The 18100-nt window shown below is 41.7% G+C and overlaps 1 protein-coding gene across 2 annotated transcripts in view; it reads right to left on the minus strand.

Moving 5' to 3' along the window:
• LOC139734685 (E3 ubiquitin-protein ligase MARCHF6-like) overlaps positions 1–18100 on the minus strand; it is a 231794-nt gene that overhangs the window by 204586 nt on the left and 9108 nt on the right. For both annotated transcript variants that reach the window (XM_071645478.1, XM_071645477.1), the window contains exons 2-3: positions 6527–6626; positions 5143–5216 (exon numbers count right to left, since the gene is read on the minus strand). In XM_071645478.1, coding sequence (XP_071501579.1) covers positions 5143–5216; positions 6527–6626 — 174 coding nt within the window. The remainder of the gene's footprint in view (positions 1–5142; positions 5217–6526; positions 6627–18100) is intronic.

The raw sequence follows: 18100 nt of genomic DNA on the forward strand, positions 1-18100 counted from the left end.
TAGCGTGTTGTCTTGCGCCTTGTGCATGTGATCTACATTGACACTCGCAGGTGAGTTGTGCACCAACTAGCAGGGGTTGGGCCCATCAACTTCGAGAACGGTACCACGCGATCGAGTGAGCAGCTAGCTGCTTTCGCTGCTTTAGTGATGATCATACCGTGTTTCGATTGGTGTTGCGTGATGAATAAGTTTTGTATCAAACTAGACAGAAAAATATGTCTGTCTGGAGGAGTCTTTTATAATTTTTTTACTTTATCGGCTCTTCTTCGGAGGGGATCCATGAAGCCAGAAGCAGTCTCCGTGGAACACAGCCTATCCCGACGACCAGATACAGACTGATCTTTCGGTCAAATATCGAACGGAGTGTCAAATCTTATTGGTAATGTAGTGTATCTTCCACCGGTAAGAAACCCTCTGTAAAAACCCATTAAATCTGCCGCTGAAGTCTCGCAATCTACGAGATCGCTTGCCATCTCCGCTAACGCAAAAATTAACTCAGAGGCCAAAGTAACGCAGCTAACGTTTCTATCTAACGCAGAGTCACGCACAGCGATTGTTGATCTTAACGCAAAAAAAAAAATTTCGCAGTGCCGATCGCCACTTGCGTTACAGCTAACATTGACGCAAATTTTATTTTGGTAGATACTGTATCTGTGGCCGGCACGGTGCTAGGTACGTACATGACGTACACACCAGCGCTGTGCAAAATATGCCCTGCACCACAAGTGCACTAAATCTTGACAAAAACGCCACATCCAGGTACTTTTTTGGGTATTGGCCATAGCCAGAATTGTTTGCATTTTTAACAAAAGGAACGTCATGCCTTTGCGAACACAAGAACAAAGGCGGGTGTGACCGCATGTATTTGAAAGGGCGTGTGTGTGCGGAAACATTTCCTGACCTAGCAGAAAAGCTATGAATGACACTCATAATGCACACACACACAGACGCTCACACACATCCATACATACAGATGTAGGTCTACTGGCTGATTCCCATCACTGCTTATAGTAGCCCGGATCTGCAAGGTCACACATGGAGAGAGGTCTCCTTGCTCTCCACAGATGTCAGACATCCTACCTGTTTCTCATCACATTTTGCATGCTAACCATTGGGCATTCTTGATGTTGAAACAAAAAGGCTTCTTTCACAACTTAAGACGAATTTCTTGTAGATTTGTACCACTCCTGCACATGTTTGGTCTTACGATTATGAACATGAAAATGATACTTAAAAGCAAATGTCCCAGTTTTAATAAGCAAAAGCTCAAGCTTGTTTTACAGAGCTTGGAAACTCATAAAAATTGCTAGCAAGAACAAGCAAAAGGTCCGTTTTATGCATACATTTTTAAGCATGTGCTGAGTCTCTAAGCAATTGCCTGCAGGCAGTACGTGCTTGCTAGCAAAAGCTTTTGCTCACATGCACTTGCTTCAGCTTGTTTTTATACATATGGATTCAAGCAAACAGCAAGACAAGCAATTGCTAGTTTTTATGCATCCGACCCCTTATTTTTCACAGAAGACCTGACATTTAACTTCCTCGCTCTCCAATCAGAGTCTGTCTCCTTCCCTAGATACGATCACTTTCTCATAACCACATTCTACCCCTTTCTGCCACTATCAATATATCTTATATGATTAACCCTATTGCCCATTCTTATTGGGCCGAATGCATAAAACTAGCAATTGCTTGTAAGCAATTGCTTCAAGCACAAGCACAAGGTCTTCTAGTAAAAGGTCTAGCTCAAGCAATTGCTTAAATCCATATATGCATAACCATTTGCTGGTGCTTAAATACCTTTTGCTTGTCCTGCACATTAAAGCAATTGCTTGCGTTTTCACGTCATGCCTGAGCAAACACAGGTACAACGACGAGTGTGACAGCATGTACTGTCAAATGAAGAATGTTCGCGTGCATTTTAATTTCATGAATTTCGAGAGTGGCAACATTCGCGAAATTAAAATGCACGCGAAAGTTCTTGCCTACACAATATGCATTGGATGCAAGTGGTAAGTCACAAAAATTTCATGCTGCGAGAAAGGCCGTCGGCTCCAACACGCGAAATTTTCATGCCGCAAATATATTGTGTTTTACAGTATTTGAAAGGGCGTGTGTGTGTACGGAAACATTTCCTGACATAGTAGCAAAAGACCTCTGAATGACACTCATAATGCACATACACACAGATGCTCACATACATCCATACACACACATGTAGGCCTACTGGCTGATTCCCATCACTGCTTATAGCAGGGATGCCAGTGGCAAATTGCTCTTGGGCCGGAAATTTTTTTTGTAAACGAAATGGATGTGCGCGAAGCGCACATCATGAGCGCAAAGCGCGAAGTCCCTTCGGCCGGGGTCCAGGGCCCGCTCAAGGGCCCTGGAAGCTCTGGGGTTCTTAGATGCTCTCTGGTGCAATCTGAGCATTTCTGAGGGCTCTTCTTCCCTCAAATCTAATCCAGAGAAATGAATTTGTAGCAAAAATAAAGAAGTCCTAGTGCCGTAAACTCCGTAGTTTTGCGTCGTTCAGCTGACTCGATCGACTCACCATACTCTCTCAGCGCTGTAGCTATAGCGAGAGCGCAGCATGATTCATGCACCGCACAGTACATCGCCTAGAAACACCACACGTTGTTCGATCGCGATCGCACGTGCTGGTATAACGCTTTCCAGACAATAATGTGGTCGTATTCTAGAAAAAAAAAGGAATTTGTAGCAAAAATAAAGAAGTCCTAGTGCCGTAAAATTTGTATCTCCGTAGTTTTGCTTCATTCAGCTGACTCAATCGCCTCACCACACCGTCTCAGCGCTGTAGCTAGCTATAGCGAGAGCGCAGTATGATTCATGCACCGCGACCGCACATTATGATGTAGTACATCGCATAGAAACACCACACACTGTTCGATCGCTATCATCGCACATGTTGCATGTCCGCCAGCTAGCAGCAGCAACATCGCGCTAGTTTTGCATGACAGTCGTTTTGTGATATTCTCATGCCCAAGTATATGCGAAACATACTACGGAAATCGTGAAAGTGAATGTCCCGTAAGTTTAGATGATCATATTTTTTCGTTTTTCTTTCTTTCTTTCTTTGTTTCTTTCTCGTGTTTTCCGGCTTTCCCACACAGACGGAAATAATACTGGTATCACGAAGCCGGAAATTGGACACCAAAATATGAAAAAGCCGGAATTCCGGCTATTGCCGGAAAACTGGCATCCCTGATTATAGTAGCCCGGACCTGCAAGGTCGCACGTGGAGAGAGGTCTCCTTGCTCTCCACAGATGTCAGACATCCTACCTGTTTCTCATCACATTTTGCGTGCTAACCACTGGACATTCTTGTTGTTGAAACGAAAAGGCTTCTTACACATCTTAAGATGAATTTCTTGTAGATTCATACCATTCCTGCACAAGTTTGGTCTTTCGGTTCTGAAACGTCCCAGTTAAGCAAAAGCTCAAGCTCATTTAACAGAGCTTGGAAAATTGTAAGCAATGCTAGCAAGAACAAGCAAAATGTCTGTTTTTATGCGTAGGTTTCTTTTAAGCAAATGCTTGATCTCTGAGCAATTGCTTGCGGGCAGCAAGCAAAAGCTTTTGTTTGCGAGCAATTGCTTGTTTTTATGCATACAAATTCTTAATGCATACTGATTCACGCAAAAGGCTAGCACAAGCAATAGCTAGCTTTTATGCATCGGGCCCATTAAGATTAGAATAAGTCAACAATCCAGTCCCCAATACACAACCCTGTATAATGGTCAAAACAGAAAAGAAGCTTGGACCATCAGAGGAATGCACTGCAATGTATTTTGGACTTTAAACTAGGAGAATTATGGTAGCCTTGAGTGGAAAAGGTTGTCCTCCTCAATTGCTCTCCCCACTGACTGGATAGCTATCCTTAAATCAAGGTGTAAACTTGGTGCAATAAAGCTCTTCATGTAACAAGAGATCCGGGGTCTGGCGCTCACCTGAGTATTGCAAGTTCACCTTCCATGCATTCTGGCAGACTCTTACCTGAGAACACTGGAAACTTGTGGTGGGGTAGATTTGAGAGCTGGGGGCATGGTGTCCATTTGCATTCCATCACACTGGTAAAGATACATTGTACCTGCAAGGTACACTGTACTTTATAGAATGTTGGACTATGCAGTTTTGAAAAAAAAAACAACAACAACTTAAAGCCCTATCACTTTTGATTCTAGAGAACAATATTATTGAACATTCCTTACTTTTGGAGGTGCGTTTGGATCCCCCTCCCCCCCCCCCCCACAACTGTGGGGGGGGGGGGGGGGGGGCACTGCAATGAACAACCTTGCACCTACAGTCATCTATGTACAAACTCAAAGTAACTTTGCTTTTTCAAGTCTGGTTCTAGAGAAGTATTGTAAATATTCCTTAATGTGGGGGGTGCTACCTGCCAAGTTTGGTGGAAATTTATCATGGGGTTTTCAAGAATAAGATGAAAATTTACAACTTAGGCCCCAATTTAGGCCCCCTGGGGCCACCCAGGTGGGGCATGGTGCCCATATGATGGGAATGAGATTCTATCCCCCTAGGGATGCCACCTGCCAAGTTTGGTGAAAATTTAAAACGGCATTTTCAAGAAAAAGATAAAAATGTACAATTTGGGCTCCATTAGGACCCCTCCCCACCCCCTTCCCCTGGGTCCCAAGGGGGGCATTCCTGATTCTGCCATGAACAAACTTGAAACTACAGTCATCAATGTAACAATTCATAGCATTAACTTAGCTCTATCACTTCTGGTTCTAGAGAAGAAGATTTTTTAAGATTCCTTAATTTTGGGGGGTTTGGGCCCCTGTGGGGGCCCCCCCCCCCCAGGTGGGGCATGGTGCCCATTTGAACAAATTGAGATCCTATCCCCCTAGGGATGCTACTTGCCAAGTTTGGTGAAAATCGGTCATGGGGTTCTCAAGAAGAAGATGAAAATGTAAAAAGTTTACGCATGACGCACGACGGACAATGGACGACGGACGAAGAGCGATTGCAATAGCTCACTTTAGCCTTTGGCTCAGGTGAGCTAAAAACTAAATTATCAATGTGATGGAGTATTTTTACAGGGATGATTAGAGCAATGATTCTGGGTGGCCTGAGTACCACACAACAAAAGGTAAAGTTACTTACTTGGAGCAAATGTGAATTTGTGCATGCACAGCTCACAGTATTCCTTCTTGCTGTGTTTCAGCCATTGCACCAAGCTGTATTAATATGATAAGAAGAGTTTTAAAGAATGAAACACATGATTAACATTTGAGATGAATGTCATCGCCGAAAGGACCAATAAGGACAAGATGGGTCAATATGAATGCATATATACACACAGCTTGACAAATATTCTACGGGGATATCACAAAGCAAAGTAAACCTTCTTAAAGCATAAACAAGGAAAAGTAGAAATTACGCGGTGCGTAATATATGTCCCCGCCGGAAGTAGCATTTAGTAGCAAAATGTACAATATAGGTAAAAAGATCAAGGTCAAAGGTCAAAGAAGTCAAAGGTCAAAATTCTATGTAGAAGTTTTGAAACCCTCACCTAGTGCCATCACATAAAGCAAACGGAATCGAAATCGGGTTAGAAATAGCGAAGGAGTAGCATTTTGTAGCCAATGTACAATATAGGTAAAAAATCAAGGTCAAAGGTCAAAGAAGTCAAAGGTCAAAATTCTGTGTAGAAGTTTTGAAGCCCTCACCTAGTGCCATCACATAAAGCAAATGGAATCGAAATCGGGTTAGAAATGGCGAAGGAGTAGCATTTGATAGCAAAATGTACAATACAGGTCAAAAATCAAGGTCAAAGGTCAAAGAAGTAAAAGATCAAAATTCTGCATAGAAGTTTTGAAGCCCTAACCTAGTGCCATCACATAAAGCAAACGGAATCGAAATCGGGTTAGAAATGGCGAAGGAGTAGCATTTTGTAGGCAATGTACAATATAGGTAAAAAATCAAGGTCAAAGGTCAAAGAAGTCAAAAGTCAAAATTCTGTGTAGAAGTTTTGAAGCCCTCACCTAGTGCCATCACATAAAGCAAATGGAATCGAAATCGGGTTAGAAATGGCGAAGGAGTAGCATTTGATAGCAAAATGTACAAAATAGGTCAAAGGTCAAGGTCAAAGGTCACAACTGAAATTCTGTGTAGAAGTTTCAAAGCTCCCAGGTAGTGCTATCATATAAAGCAAACAGAATCAAAATCGGTTTAGAAATGGCGAAGGAGTAGCATTTTGAACATTTTGATCACACACGGATGCACAGACGGACGGACGGACAGACAGACAGACAGACGGACGGACACACAGACACACACACGTACGGAGCCCGTTTCATAGTCCCCTGCTCGAACTCGTTCGGCGGGGACAATAACCTCATAAGACTTAGCAGACTCTGGTTCAGTTATCCACTAATGAATGATTAGCATTCCATTTCAAGAGTTATACAAATGAACCTTATGCATACTGTGAACAAGCTAGGGAAGGACATGAATCAAAGACACTGTGGCTTTGGATTTCACTCACCAGTCCTGATGGATATAGCGGATGCTACCTGTGCAGATGCAAGGATGGAAGAGTGGTCGATCATGGCTGCCCTCAGATCGACAAACCCTGCACACATCCCCTAATAATAGAAGCAAAAGCAAAAGCAAGTGTCAACCATGACAAACTATACCATACCCAATCATCTCAAAGCACTTTTTAATTACATTATCCATGAAAACTTATGGATCACCTTCTGTTTCTGTATGAATTCTTTCGTTGTTTTTATTTTTCTTTCTGTACAAATCTTGTGTATCAATTATCCCTAAAAGTTCAAGCTCTTAGCTCTTGAAACTTTTATCACTTATGTCTCATGAGCTTACATTGCTATAATATTCTTTTTCCATATGATCACTTAACCCTGATGTCAGTATGACATCATTTTCTAAAATCACATATTGTCTTTATCTCCTTTTCTAAAGGTTATTTTGCAATGAAACTTAGAAGGTACATATTTAATGTAATATTTTACATGTATTATTGTTAAAAAAACAGGTGCCCTGACGTGTATGTGCATGTACGCATGTACTAAAATATTAAAACGCTCCTTTGAAGCTAAGAATAATTTTGCATACGTTTCAAACCATTTTGAGCATTTTGAATTTTTGGAGTATAATGACATAAAACTGATATAATTCAGACATTTTTGTCGTGGTTCGCGATTGCCGGAGACGCACATTCATTTTCTGCGCGGTGTATTAACTCAGCCCAATAAGTTTTAGTTGTCGTTATGTCAGTTTACTAAATCTCTGTAAAAACTCTTACTTTTATCATGCGTGAAGGTCTATTTAGCAACAAACGTAAAGAGGGGAAAACTGACCAGAAATGAATATAATTTATCATTGGAAAATTGAGCAAAGAAAATGGGATTCCAATGGGATTCGAACCCGAGACCTCCGGATTGCTAGCCCGGTGCTCTACCGACTGAGCTATAGAAAGCCCTAGTTCAGTGTTCGTCCCAGAATCCTTAAATTCTCAATGCTCGGATGGTCAGAAGCTATAGCAGTGCGCTATGTGTGTGACACACACGCACGCACTTAAACCTGGCATAAACCCGAAGGATAATTCAACTTGGGGATAAACGCGAGGGATCACCAAAGTGATGCAGCTTTTTGAGTATGTAACTTGTAAGCGTTAAAGGTGTTACGTTCACACACATAGCGCACTGCTATAGCTTCTGACCATCTGAGGGTTTCTGGGACAAATACTGAACTAGGGCTTTCTATAGCTCAGTCGGTAGAGCACCGGACTAGCAATCCGAAGGTCTCGGGTTCGAATCCCGTTGGAATCCCATTTTCTTTGCTCAATTTTCCAATAATAAAGGTCTATTTAGGGTACATGAAACTCATTTCTTCTTTGAGAAGTCTAATGTTGCATGTTTGATCAAATGTTTGATATTTGTTCACATGATTTCATGCTTGGAGTATAGTGAATGATCTGTGCCGGTCTCGCCACAAGCAGCTGCGTGGTATGCGGCTCACTCACAGAGCAGCACTATGCTCACACGGCAGGGTAGCAAAGAGCGGCCGCCGAGCAGCCGGTCACTCCGTAGCGGCGTTACCGGTAGTTGAAATTGAAGGAAGACTTAACCCTTTGAACCCGAAAGGCTGGAAAACCGGCCGTGCGTAGAACGTGCAAATACCCTAAAGGCCGGTATACCGGCCAGAAATCACGTGACTTTGATAACTTGAGTTTTAACTGTCAGGTGACCCCCTAAATATGACGCCATCTCACTACAACGATGTGGAGAGATTCTTCGGTCTATACTTTCGTTGATTACGGTTTGGATTTGCAAGTTTTGAGCTAAAAAAATGGCAAAAAGATGCTATTCTGCAGAGGAGGCTCGTGCGATAATCTTAGGTGAATCATCTGGTGATTATGAGGAAGATAATGACAAGTCATATTATAGTCAAAGCAGTGATTTTGAAGATGAAACGGACACAGATGATGAGCTGGATGCTGCACAAGGTGATGTACAATCTCAGCCGGGTACCAGCGGGGGAAATAGCAGCTGGGATGCCGTTAGAGCTGGAGCTGGAGGTGATCATGTTGGTGATCGTCGAAGTCAAGGGGGCGTGGCACAGTCAGGGAGTGAGGTTATTGTTTTTATAGCTAACATTACTATCGTTGATTATCATTATGATTATAATCACTATTGTCATACTGAGCTATTATTGCAGCTCAAATAAAATTGGAGTAATCATAACCACACTTCGCAGACCTGTGGTTATTTGTTTTTGTTGTATTTTTTGTATGTATTACCAATGTATTCAGTCATTTAGCAAAATATGCTCAGTATGTGCAAATAATGCAGGGTGAGGGTCACGACCATCTCAAATAATGCTGGGTTCAAAGGGTTAAGGTCTTTTTTTTTTTTTGCTTTTTTTTTCTAAAAATATCTACCCTAAATAGCAAGGTTCAAGGTCAAAATAAGGCCCAGTACAATAAGATGGGTTGAATAGGGACAATTTCACTGTTCTCCTGATGGTAGGGCTAGATCTTTTTTTTTTTTTCTTCATGCAGCCCAAAGATTCAATCTTATCTTATGTGGGAATTTTATGTCCACTTACAAAACTTTTAATTTGGTAATTTTTCATTGTGAAAAAATTAGACAGTAGGGGGATGATTTTTTTTTTTAAACAAGGAAAAGTAGAAATTACGCGTTGCGTAACATATGTCCCCGCCGGAAGTAGCATTTAGTGGCAAAATGTACAATGTAGGTAAAAAATCAAGGTCAAAGGTCAAAGAAGTCAATGGTCAAAATTCTGTGTAGAAGTTTTGAAGCCCTCACCTAGTGCCATCACATAAAGCAAAACGAAATCGAAATCGGGTTAGAAATGGCGAAGGAGTAGCATTTTGTAGCCAATGTACAATATAGGTCAAAAATAAAGGTCAAAGGTCAAAGAAGTCAAAGGTCAAAATTCTGTGCAGAAGTTTTGAAGCCCTCACCTAGTGCCATCACATAAAGCAAACGGAATCGAAATCAGGTTAGAAATGGCGAAGGAGTAGCATTTTGTAGCCAATGTACAATATAAGTCATAAATCAAGGTCAAAGGTCAAAGAAGTCAAAGGTCAAAATTCTGTGTAGAAGTTTTGAAGCCCTCACCTAGTGCCATCACATAAAGCAAACGGAATCGAAATCGGGTTAGAAATGGCGAAGGAGTAGCATTTTGTAGCAAAATGTACAATACAGGTCCAAAATCAAGGTCAAAGGTCAAAGAAGTCAAAGGTCAAAATTCTGTGTAGAAATTTTGAAGCCCTCACCTAGTGCCATCACATAAAGCAAAGGGAATCGAAATCGGGTTAGAAATGGCGAAGGAGTAGCATTTTGTAGCCAATGTACAATATAGGTCAAAAATCAAGGTCAAAGGTCAAAGAAGTCAAAGGTCAAAATTCTGTGTAGAAGTTTTGAAGCCCTCACCTAGTGCCATCACATAAAGCAAACGGAAGTGAAATCGGGTTAGAAATGGTGAAGGAGTAGCATTTTGTAGCAAAATGTACAATACAGGTCCAAAATCAAGGTCAAAGGTCAAAGAAGTCAAAGGTCAAAATTCTGTGTAGAAATTTTGAAGCCCTCACCTAGTGCCATCACATAAAGCAAATGGAATCGAAATCGGGTTAGAAATGGCGAAGGAGTAGCATTTTGTAGCAAAATGTACAATACAGGTCCAAAATCAAGGTCAAAGGTCAAAGAAGTCAAAGGACAAAATTCTGTGTAGAAGTTTAGAAGCCCTCACCTGGTGCCATCACATAAAGCAAACGGAATCGAAATCGGGTTAGAAATGGCGAAGGAGTAGCATTTTGTAGCCAATGTACAATATAGGTCAAAAATAAAGGTCAAAGGTCAAAATTCTGTGTAGAAGTTTTGAAGCCCACACCTAGTGCCATCACATAAAGCTAACGGAATCAAAATTGGGTTAGAAATGGCGAAGGAGTAGCATTTTGAAGCAAACTGTACAATATAGGTCAAAGGTCAAGGTTAAAGGTCACAACTGAAATTTTGTGTAGAAGTTTCAAAGCTCCTATGTAGTGCTATCATATAAAGCAAACAGAATCAAAATTGGCTCATAAATGACAGAGAAGTAGCAAATTGAACATTTTGATCACACACGGACGCACAGACGGACGGACGGACACACGGACGCACAGACGGACGGACACACGGACACACACACGTACGGAGCCCGTTTCATAGTCCCCTGCTCGAACTCGTTCGGCGGGGACAATAAAATGGCACAGTCCCTGTTGACCCAAATTTGGGGTCAATAGGTACAGCACTAGCTTTGATGTAATAAAAAAGCTCTGTTTAGAGACAGATGTTCCAATCCATCTAATGGATTGGATTAAGGGGACAGTGAGAGAGTTTAACGGGAAAAAAAAAAATCAGAGTAATCTATGCCATCGTAACAACTGATCATAATGAAAGTTGTAACAGTCCTTCAAAACAAGCAGAAACACAAATGAGTGACCCATAAAGTCAAAGGTTAAGTGTGGAAAGTATTAAGTCAAAACTTTATTAATTCATTGAAATGTACTCAAATATCAACCCACATCATCTTCCAAATCATGATGTACAAAGTATACCATACACTCTAGATTCAGTAAGACTTATCTCTTATGAGGCTGTTTTGGGAACTCTTACAGTGTAGGCTCTCCTAATTGTAATCTGACACATGAAGCTAGGGTATGACCCAAACAAAATGTGTTAATAGTATCAAAATATGCTGGAGACAGAGAAAAGGGTCATGAAATGTAAAAGCAAAAGTCCTAGCCTGTCCTAGTCAGAGAAGAAAATACCTAGAGGGTGAGTGAGGGTGGGGTTACAGGACCCTTCTGCTTAGATAAGGGTTAAGACAGCAATGGTCACTCCCATCTAGGAATATAACAGTGAACCCGCATTATGCATGATCTTTAAATTATGGCTATCTTGTCAACAGATTCAAAATAAATATTCAAACTTTTAGAAATATCTAGACGTTACAAACATTTCAGGGTAATTTATGACATCATAACAATTAATCATACAGTAAGTTTAAAGGGCTAATCAAGCGACACCATGGTGTCCTTGTTAACGCACCCCAGTCTAAATGTTTTTTCTCTTTTTTTGCCTAACACAAGGAAAGAACATGTTTCCATAAATTCCTGTTGGGGTAAATATTTCAAATTCTAAAGTGTGATGTAAGACCCCGTTTACAGTGCGAGGCGAGGCCGTGGCTCGGTGGCGGCCAAGCCCGCCTTCATTTCAGTGTATACGCGCAAAAGGCCAAATGAGGGGCCAAAATTGGCCGCGCATTTGGCCACGCTCTGGAGGTGGTCTTTGCCGCAGTCGAGCCGTGGCCGAGCCCGGCCTTTTCTCAGTGTACACGCAAATTGGGCCGAATGCGCGGCCAATTTTAGTCTGGCTTCCAAACCCTCTGCCCGTACTATTTCGATATTCAGGATATTAACCCCCTCAACGTCGAAAACTAGTATAGTTTAAGGTGGTTTTGTCCTGCAAAGGATTTTTCTTTCGGCAAAGGCTTTTGCCCGAACGGCGACTTCGTCGCCAAGGAATCCAGTTGGCAAAGGGTCTGAAAACCAGACTATACCAAATTGCATTTGTTTACAAGCAGAGCGCCACTACGACAAAATATTGAAAGGTTTGAATTAAAAGCGCAGCCGAGCCTGTCAGTGTAAACGGACAAAATTGCGGCCCCGCAATTGAGGCTGGGCTCAGCCGCGGCTCGGCCCAGCCCCGCATTGTAAACGGGGTCTATGACCTAACAGGCTAGGTTCAGGTATGTTTTCAGCTAATTTGTCAATCAGTGGCCAGAGGAGCAGGAAAGTTTTGACCGCCCTCATTTTTTTGTGTGATATTTTCGAGGAGCTTTTTTAGGGACCTCCTATAGGCCTTACCCTAGAAGAATTTTTTTTTTTTCACATCAGGTGTGATGGGAAACTTTCTGGACACTCTTGTTGGTTGGTCTTTTCAACCTGTGAAAAAATACACAAGAAAGTTCAAGCAAATAGTATACGCAGATTCAAAAAAAAAAAAAATCCTCGGTTGTGTCCCTGTTCACTATGGTGTCCGTATTCACCTCACCTTATGGTATATCAAAGTTTGATCCAGCTGTTCTCTTTGTTATCAGTGGTGAGACTTGGTAGCTCTGTAAGGCGCGTGCGCGCGCATTCGAATGTCCCTGATAATACTAGCTAGGCCGTACACAGGAATATTTTTTTTTTTGGGGGGGGGGGGGGCAAGAGTATGTTTAATATCTATGGAAAACACTGTTCAAAGCGAGGGAGCAGATGAGCAGGATGGGAGTGTGGGCCCACACAAAGGATATTTTTCATTTTTACTTAGAACTGAAATTCAACAATGCACTTTTGGGGGGAAATATCTGGAAAATTGTTAATCAAAAAGCAAGAAATATAGATATTCAAGGATGATCAGAATGGCTAAATTGAGGGGTCTGTCACCATTTTTCCCATCTGCGCGCGTCTTCACTGTGTGCCAAGTCAGGCTAGATGGACAGAAGGGGAGGGTGTGGGAGGGAGTGTCCTCCTCCCACACAGGGAGTTTTTGCATTTTTTGAACTGGAATTCAACGATCTGGTGCATACAATGTACTTTTGGGGTTAATATTCATTAAAAAAGAAAGAAAAATCAATATTTATAATAAAAATGTGAAGGGTTAAATAGTGGTGTCTGACACATTTTTCTTTACGTCTGCGTCCTTTCACTGTATACTATCAAAGTCTATGGAGATGGACCGAAGGGGGATGGTGTGGGCCCACACAAAGCAGCTTTTTCATTTTTTGAACTGAAATTGAACGATCTGGTGCACTCTTATTCGAGGAAATATTTAGAAAATTGTCAATCAAAAAGTAAGAAAAATAGATATTCAAGGATATTAAGAACGGCTAAATTGAGGGGTCTGTCACCTTTCTTTTTTTCGCATTTGCGTATTTACTGTGTGCTAAGTCAGGGGAGATGGACAGAAGGGGACAGTGCGTCTCCCTCCCACAAGGGGAGCTTTTGCATTTTCAGAACCTGAATTCAATGATCTGGATGCATACTTTGGGGGTTAATATTCACTCAAAAAGTAAGAACATATAATATTTAAAGCATTGTGAAGGGCTAAACTGTGGTGTTTGGCACCTTTTTCCACACCGCGTCGGCATCCTTTCACAGTGTACTATCAAAGTCTATGGAGATGGACCGAAGGGGGAGGGTGTGGGAGGGGGAATCTTTTTGCATCTTGATAACTGAAATTGAATGATCCAGTGTACACTTGTGGTGGAATATGTTTCGTGAAAATTTATCATCAATCAAAAAGTTAGAAAACTGAATGTTCAAGAACAATGTGAATGTCGTCTTATGCCACCTCATATTCTGCGTGTGTGTCTGCACTTTTTTGCCAGGGTTCGTTAAGGGTTGAAAAAGGTTCCTTAACAGTTGCAAGAAAGTTCGCAAAATGATTTTTACTGTCGCAAGCAGTTTTTCTTGTTGCAAAGGAATTTTGAACATGTTCAAAATTTCTTTGCGAATTTGTATTTTTGCTAACAGTTGCAAACATTCGCAAAACACTCGTAAGAATTCGCACATGGTCGTAATACGGCGTCGCTAACATTTTTATTTGATTCGCCACTGCTAGTGAACAAGTAACCATATGGTTCCTATATATAAAAGCTCCTGAAACAGGCAAGCTTCCACTCTAAGAAAGTTCTTGAAGCTCTTGACATCTCCATCATGTAATTGCTGCAAAAGCTTTTCATATTGATGGAAGTCTGTCCTCTGCAACAACCACTCTCTAAACCAAACAGTCTTTTTTTTTCTTATTCCTTTCTTGTTTTTCTTCATCTTCTTTCTCTTAAGCTGCACGATAGCTATAGCAGCAGCCAGGCAAAGCAGCTCTCCAAGGATAGCAACACGTTGAGCCTCTTCTTGACAAAAATTCATTTCCATATTCTGGAAATCCATCTTGAACGGTGGTCACAAGAGATCTGAATGCAGTGGAAGGTTGTACGTTCATTTATGGGTCTGACTATACATAATCGCCTGGTACTTTTTCAGGTCCCAAAACATTCACAAATTGTCGCCAGGGATTTGCACACAGTTGCTAATATTTGCAAAACTGTCGCTAATAATTGCCACCTGTGTTTCGCAAACACTTTCGCAAACATTCGCTCCAGTGTTGCTAATTGTCGCTAAACATCGCTAAAAGTCGCCAAATGTCGCTAATGGCAGAAGCAAACCTTGATTTTTCGCAAACATTCGTCAGAAAAGTTGGCGAATCTCAAATTCCTTAAGTTCGCAAATGTTCGCCGCTCAGTGAGATACCAGCTTTAGACTTGAATTCAACTATCTGCGGCACACTTTCTGGGGGAATATTAAGAATATTATTTTTCATTAAAAAAGTGAAAAACATATATTCAGCACAATGAGAGTGTCTGAATTGTGTTTTTTCCCAGTCACTGTGTCACTGTGTCATTGTGTACGGAGGTGGAAAGGGTGGGGAGGGGATGGGAGGGGTACTCCTCTCACACGAAGGAGCTTCTGCATTATTACAATTGTTCGGTCTGTTGCACACTTTTGGTGGAATTTTTAGAAACATTTCAATAAAAAAAGGTAAGAAGATGAACATTGAGGGGAAATCTGAATGGCTGAAACATGGAATCTGTCACATCTTTTTCCGCATGTGTGCCTTTGTAGTCTATGGAGGTACATACATGTAGCGCTAGAGCTCACTGCAGTAACGAAGCTGCAAGGTAGCCTATGATGTAAGTTCAAACAGTACTGAAGTACTGACCTGACTGGCGTGCAGTTCAAGTGCTTGTGACATGTGTAGGTTTGTGTTGCTGTTCATCACAAAGTAGGCCTATCTATATAGCCTATAGAGGAAAGGCGGTGCGCGCAAACAATAATCATGTGTTGCTCTGGCAAATCCACAACTGGCACAAGGCAAAGCGCGAGTAACTTTCAGCCAGTTGCGATAAGCTGCTGGGAGACACGAAAATTGATTGCAGCGCGGCTTGAAGCGGATGACAGACTCAGTGTCAGAATGGCTGGAATTGGGTTAGAATTACATTATGTCACGCAATTGGCAAAGGTTTTTGGACTCTTCGCTGGTACCTTATCAATGTTTTTTTTTTATTTAGGTCATTGTAGAAAGGCCCTCAGAAAAAAAAAAGGAGAAAAGAAATTGTATTTTGCAAAATTAATGTGGACCTTCTAATTTTTTTTTTTTTTTTTTTGGGGGGGGGGGTCGTAAGGGTCTTACGACCCCCCCCCCCCCCCCCCCCTTGCATACATCCATGGCAGATTCATATCACATTCTCAGATTGTTGACTCGTACCATATGCGCGAAAATCCCGGGGACAAACGCAAGTGACATTTTTTACTGTTCACCAGCACAAGCTCATCATTTTAATCACCCGCACGTTTTCCCATTGAAAAGCATGTAAATCCAGTGAATGGGCAAATATGTATTTCAAAAAAAATTACATGTAGAACTTTACTAGCAGATACTGCTTTTACTAATGAGGATTTTATTTCAATTTATTTTTCCTCCTCTTTCCTGAGGTTATTTACCTGATCCCCCTAGTTTCTCATGATTTGTATTAATGTTCGAATGTTCCAGCGTATTGCGCCCCGTCCCACAAGCAGACCATCTAGACTCTACATTAGATCTTATACGCGACAAAGCCACTGCGCGAGCGAAGGTGGTCAATCTAAAGATAAGTGGTCTAAGAGTTGAGCGAAAGACTGGTCTGTGTCTGGTCGTCGGGGATATGTTCCGCGGAGACTGCGTCTAGCTTCACGGATCCTCTCCTATACAGACCGAAGGCTATGATGCTGGCTCCTGTAAGGGCGCTCTGCCAGGGGTCGCGCACAGACCAAACTTTACGATAAACCCAATTTCGTCCAGCTTTTTTACACTCAAACAAGTTTGACATGACATGACACATTTGCAGCAATACTTGGGGTAACTTTCTCACATTGTGCAGTCGAAATACTCACAGTAACTAGGTTAGATCGCAGAAATTTGTATCCATATCGCAAGCTGTAAGTTGCCATTTTGTATCCATTAGGCAATCAATCACATGCAAGGTATGTGTTTTGATAAAAAGCTTGCATGTGATTGGCTAACCAGGGATGATATTGCGGTTTATTGAAAATATCGGAAATCAAAATTTTCAGGTGATTTTAATACATGAAAAAAAGCAAAATGTGTATAGACTTAAGAATAAAAAAAATCTGATATCACAACTAAATCTACAGAATATCATGCCTGCTAACGAATTCATATGTTGAAGAGCTGTTACAACCGTACCGACGGGCTTGTAGTTGCATCTTTTCTTATGAAAATTCTACCAAAATGTTGGATATATCATTAATCTGGTGAGTGCAATGCACTCCTGAAATGTTGATTTTGCTACACAAGTTTAAATTTGCTGATCTAGGGCTGTGAATTAGATGCAATTGAGATCGCAAGAAGGGTGAGGTGAGGTATGTACAAGATCAGGTTAGTTCTGATTTTATTTTTCTCGTTACGAATCTTTGTAAAATTATGTCCGACTTCAGCTTCATGGGACTGATTCGTGCGTGGACAGGCGAGAGCCGCAGAAAAAAACACCGAAAATATTTAGTCATATCAGGCCGCTAGGTGTGGCAGCCTTGCATTGAGCGAACCTGCTGGCGCCTGTGTTTCGATGGGTCGCTGTGCATCGGTTGATTAAAACTCGATTTTTGTAAAAAAGCGCAGACAAAATTTTTTCTTCTTTTCATCATGGAGAGTGGACATGTGTGTGTAACAAAAAATCACCGCGCGAAGTTGCGACAATTTATATACATTATGTCAGATGTGAGATGAATAAAAAGTGAACAGGGAGACTCATGAAGCGCTCTCCCCGGGGGCCTCATGAGGCCTACGGAGAGCCTCATGAGGCGGAGGGGTGCTCGTGAAGGGGAGCAGGCCTCACGAGCGGGTTTACCGGACTGATAGAGACAGTGGTTAGGAGCATCCTTACAGCTAGACAGAAAGATCCGTCTGTCCGGAGGAGTCTTTTACTTTTCTGACGTGATCCGTGAAGCCAGACGTAGTCTCCGTGGAACATATCCCCCATGACCAGATACAGACCGATCTTTCGGTCAACCCTAAAGCGGGGTAGGGCCTATACTAAGCTTACGTCTGTCTCCTCCGGAGAGTGAAAACTTAAAAAAAAAAAAAAGACTCCTCCGGACAGACGGATCTTTCTGTCTAGTCGAAGAGTAGACCAAGTATAGTATTACAGCATATCACCGACTGACGACCTGTGAGTAAGTCTAACCTTTAGGCCTACTAACCATTAGAAATCTAGACCTCTAACAATACTTGGTATACATATAGGTGGTCTAGTAAAACTATTCTAAAAGGTCATCAGTCGAAACGTCTTACTCTTACGTTAGCATGATTAGTCGTAGCCCGACCAGACGCTGTTAATACGCTGTGCGAATACAGCGTCTGACAGATGAGGCATGCACCTTCAAAGTGGGGAACCACAACACAACTACAAAACTTATGAAAATTTATAC

The sequence above is a fragment of the Diadema antillarum genome, unplaced genomic scaffold (genome assembly GCF_040938485.1).
Source record: "Diadema antillarum isolate AM-2024a unplaced genomic scaffold, OU_Dant_1.0 seq00000539_RagTag, whole genome shotgun sequence".
Classification (NCBI taxonomy): Eukaryota; Metazoa; Echinodermata; class Echinoidea; order Diadematoida; family Diadematidae; genus Diadema; species Diadema antillarum.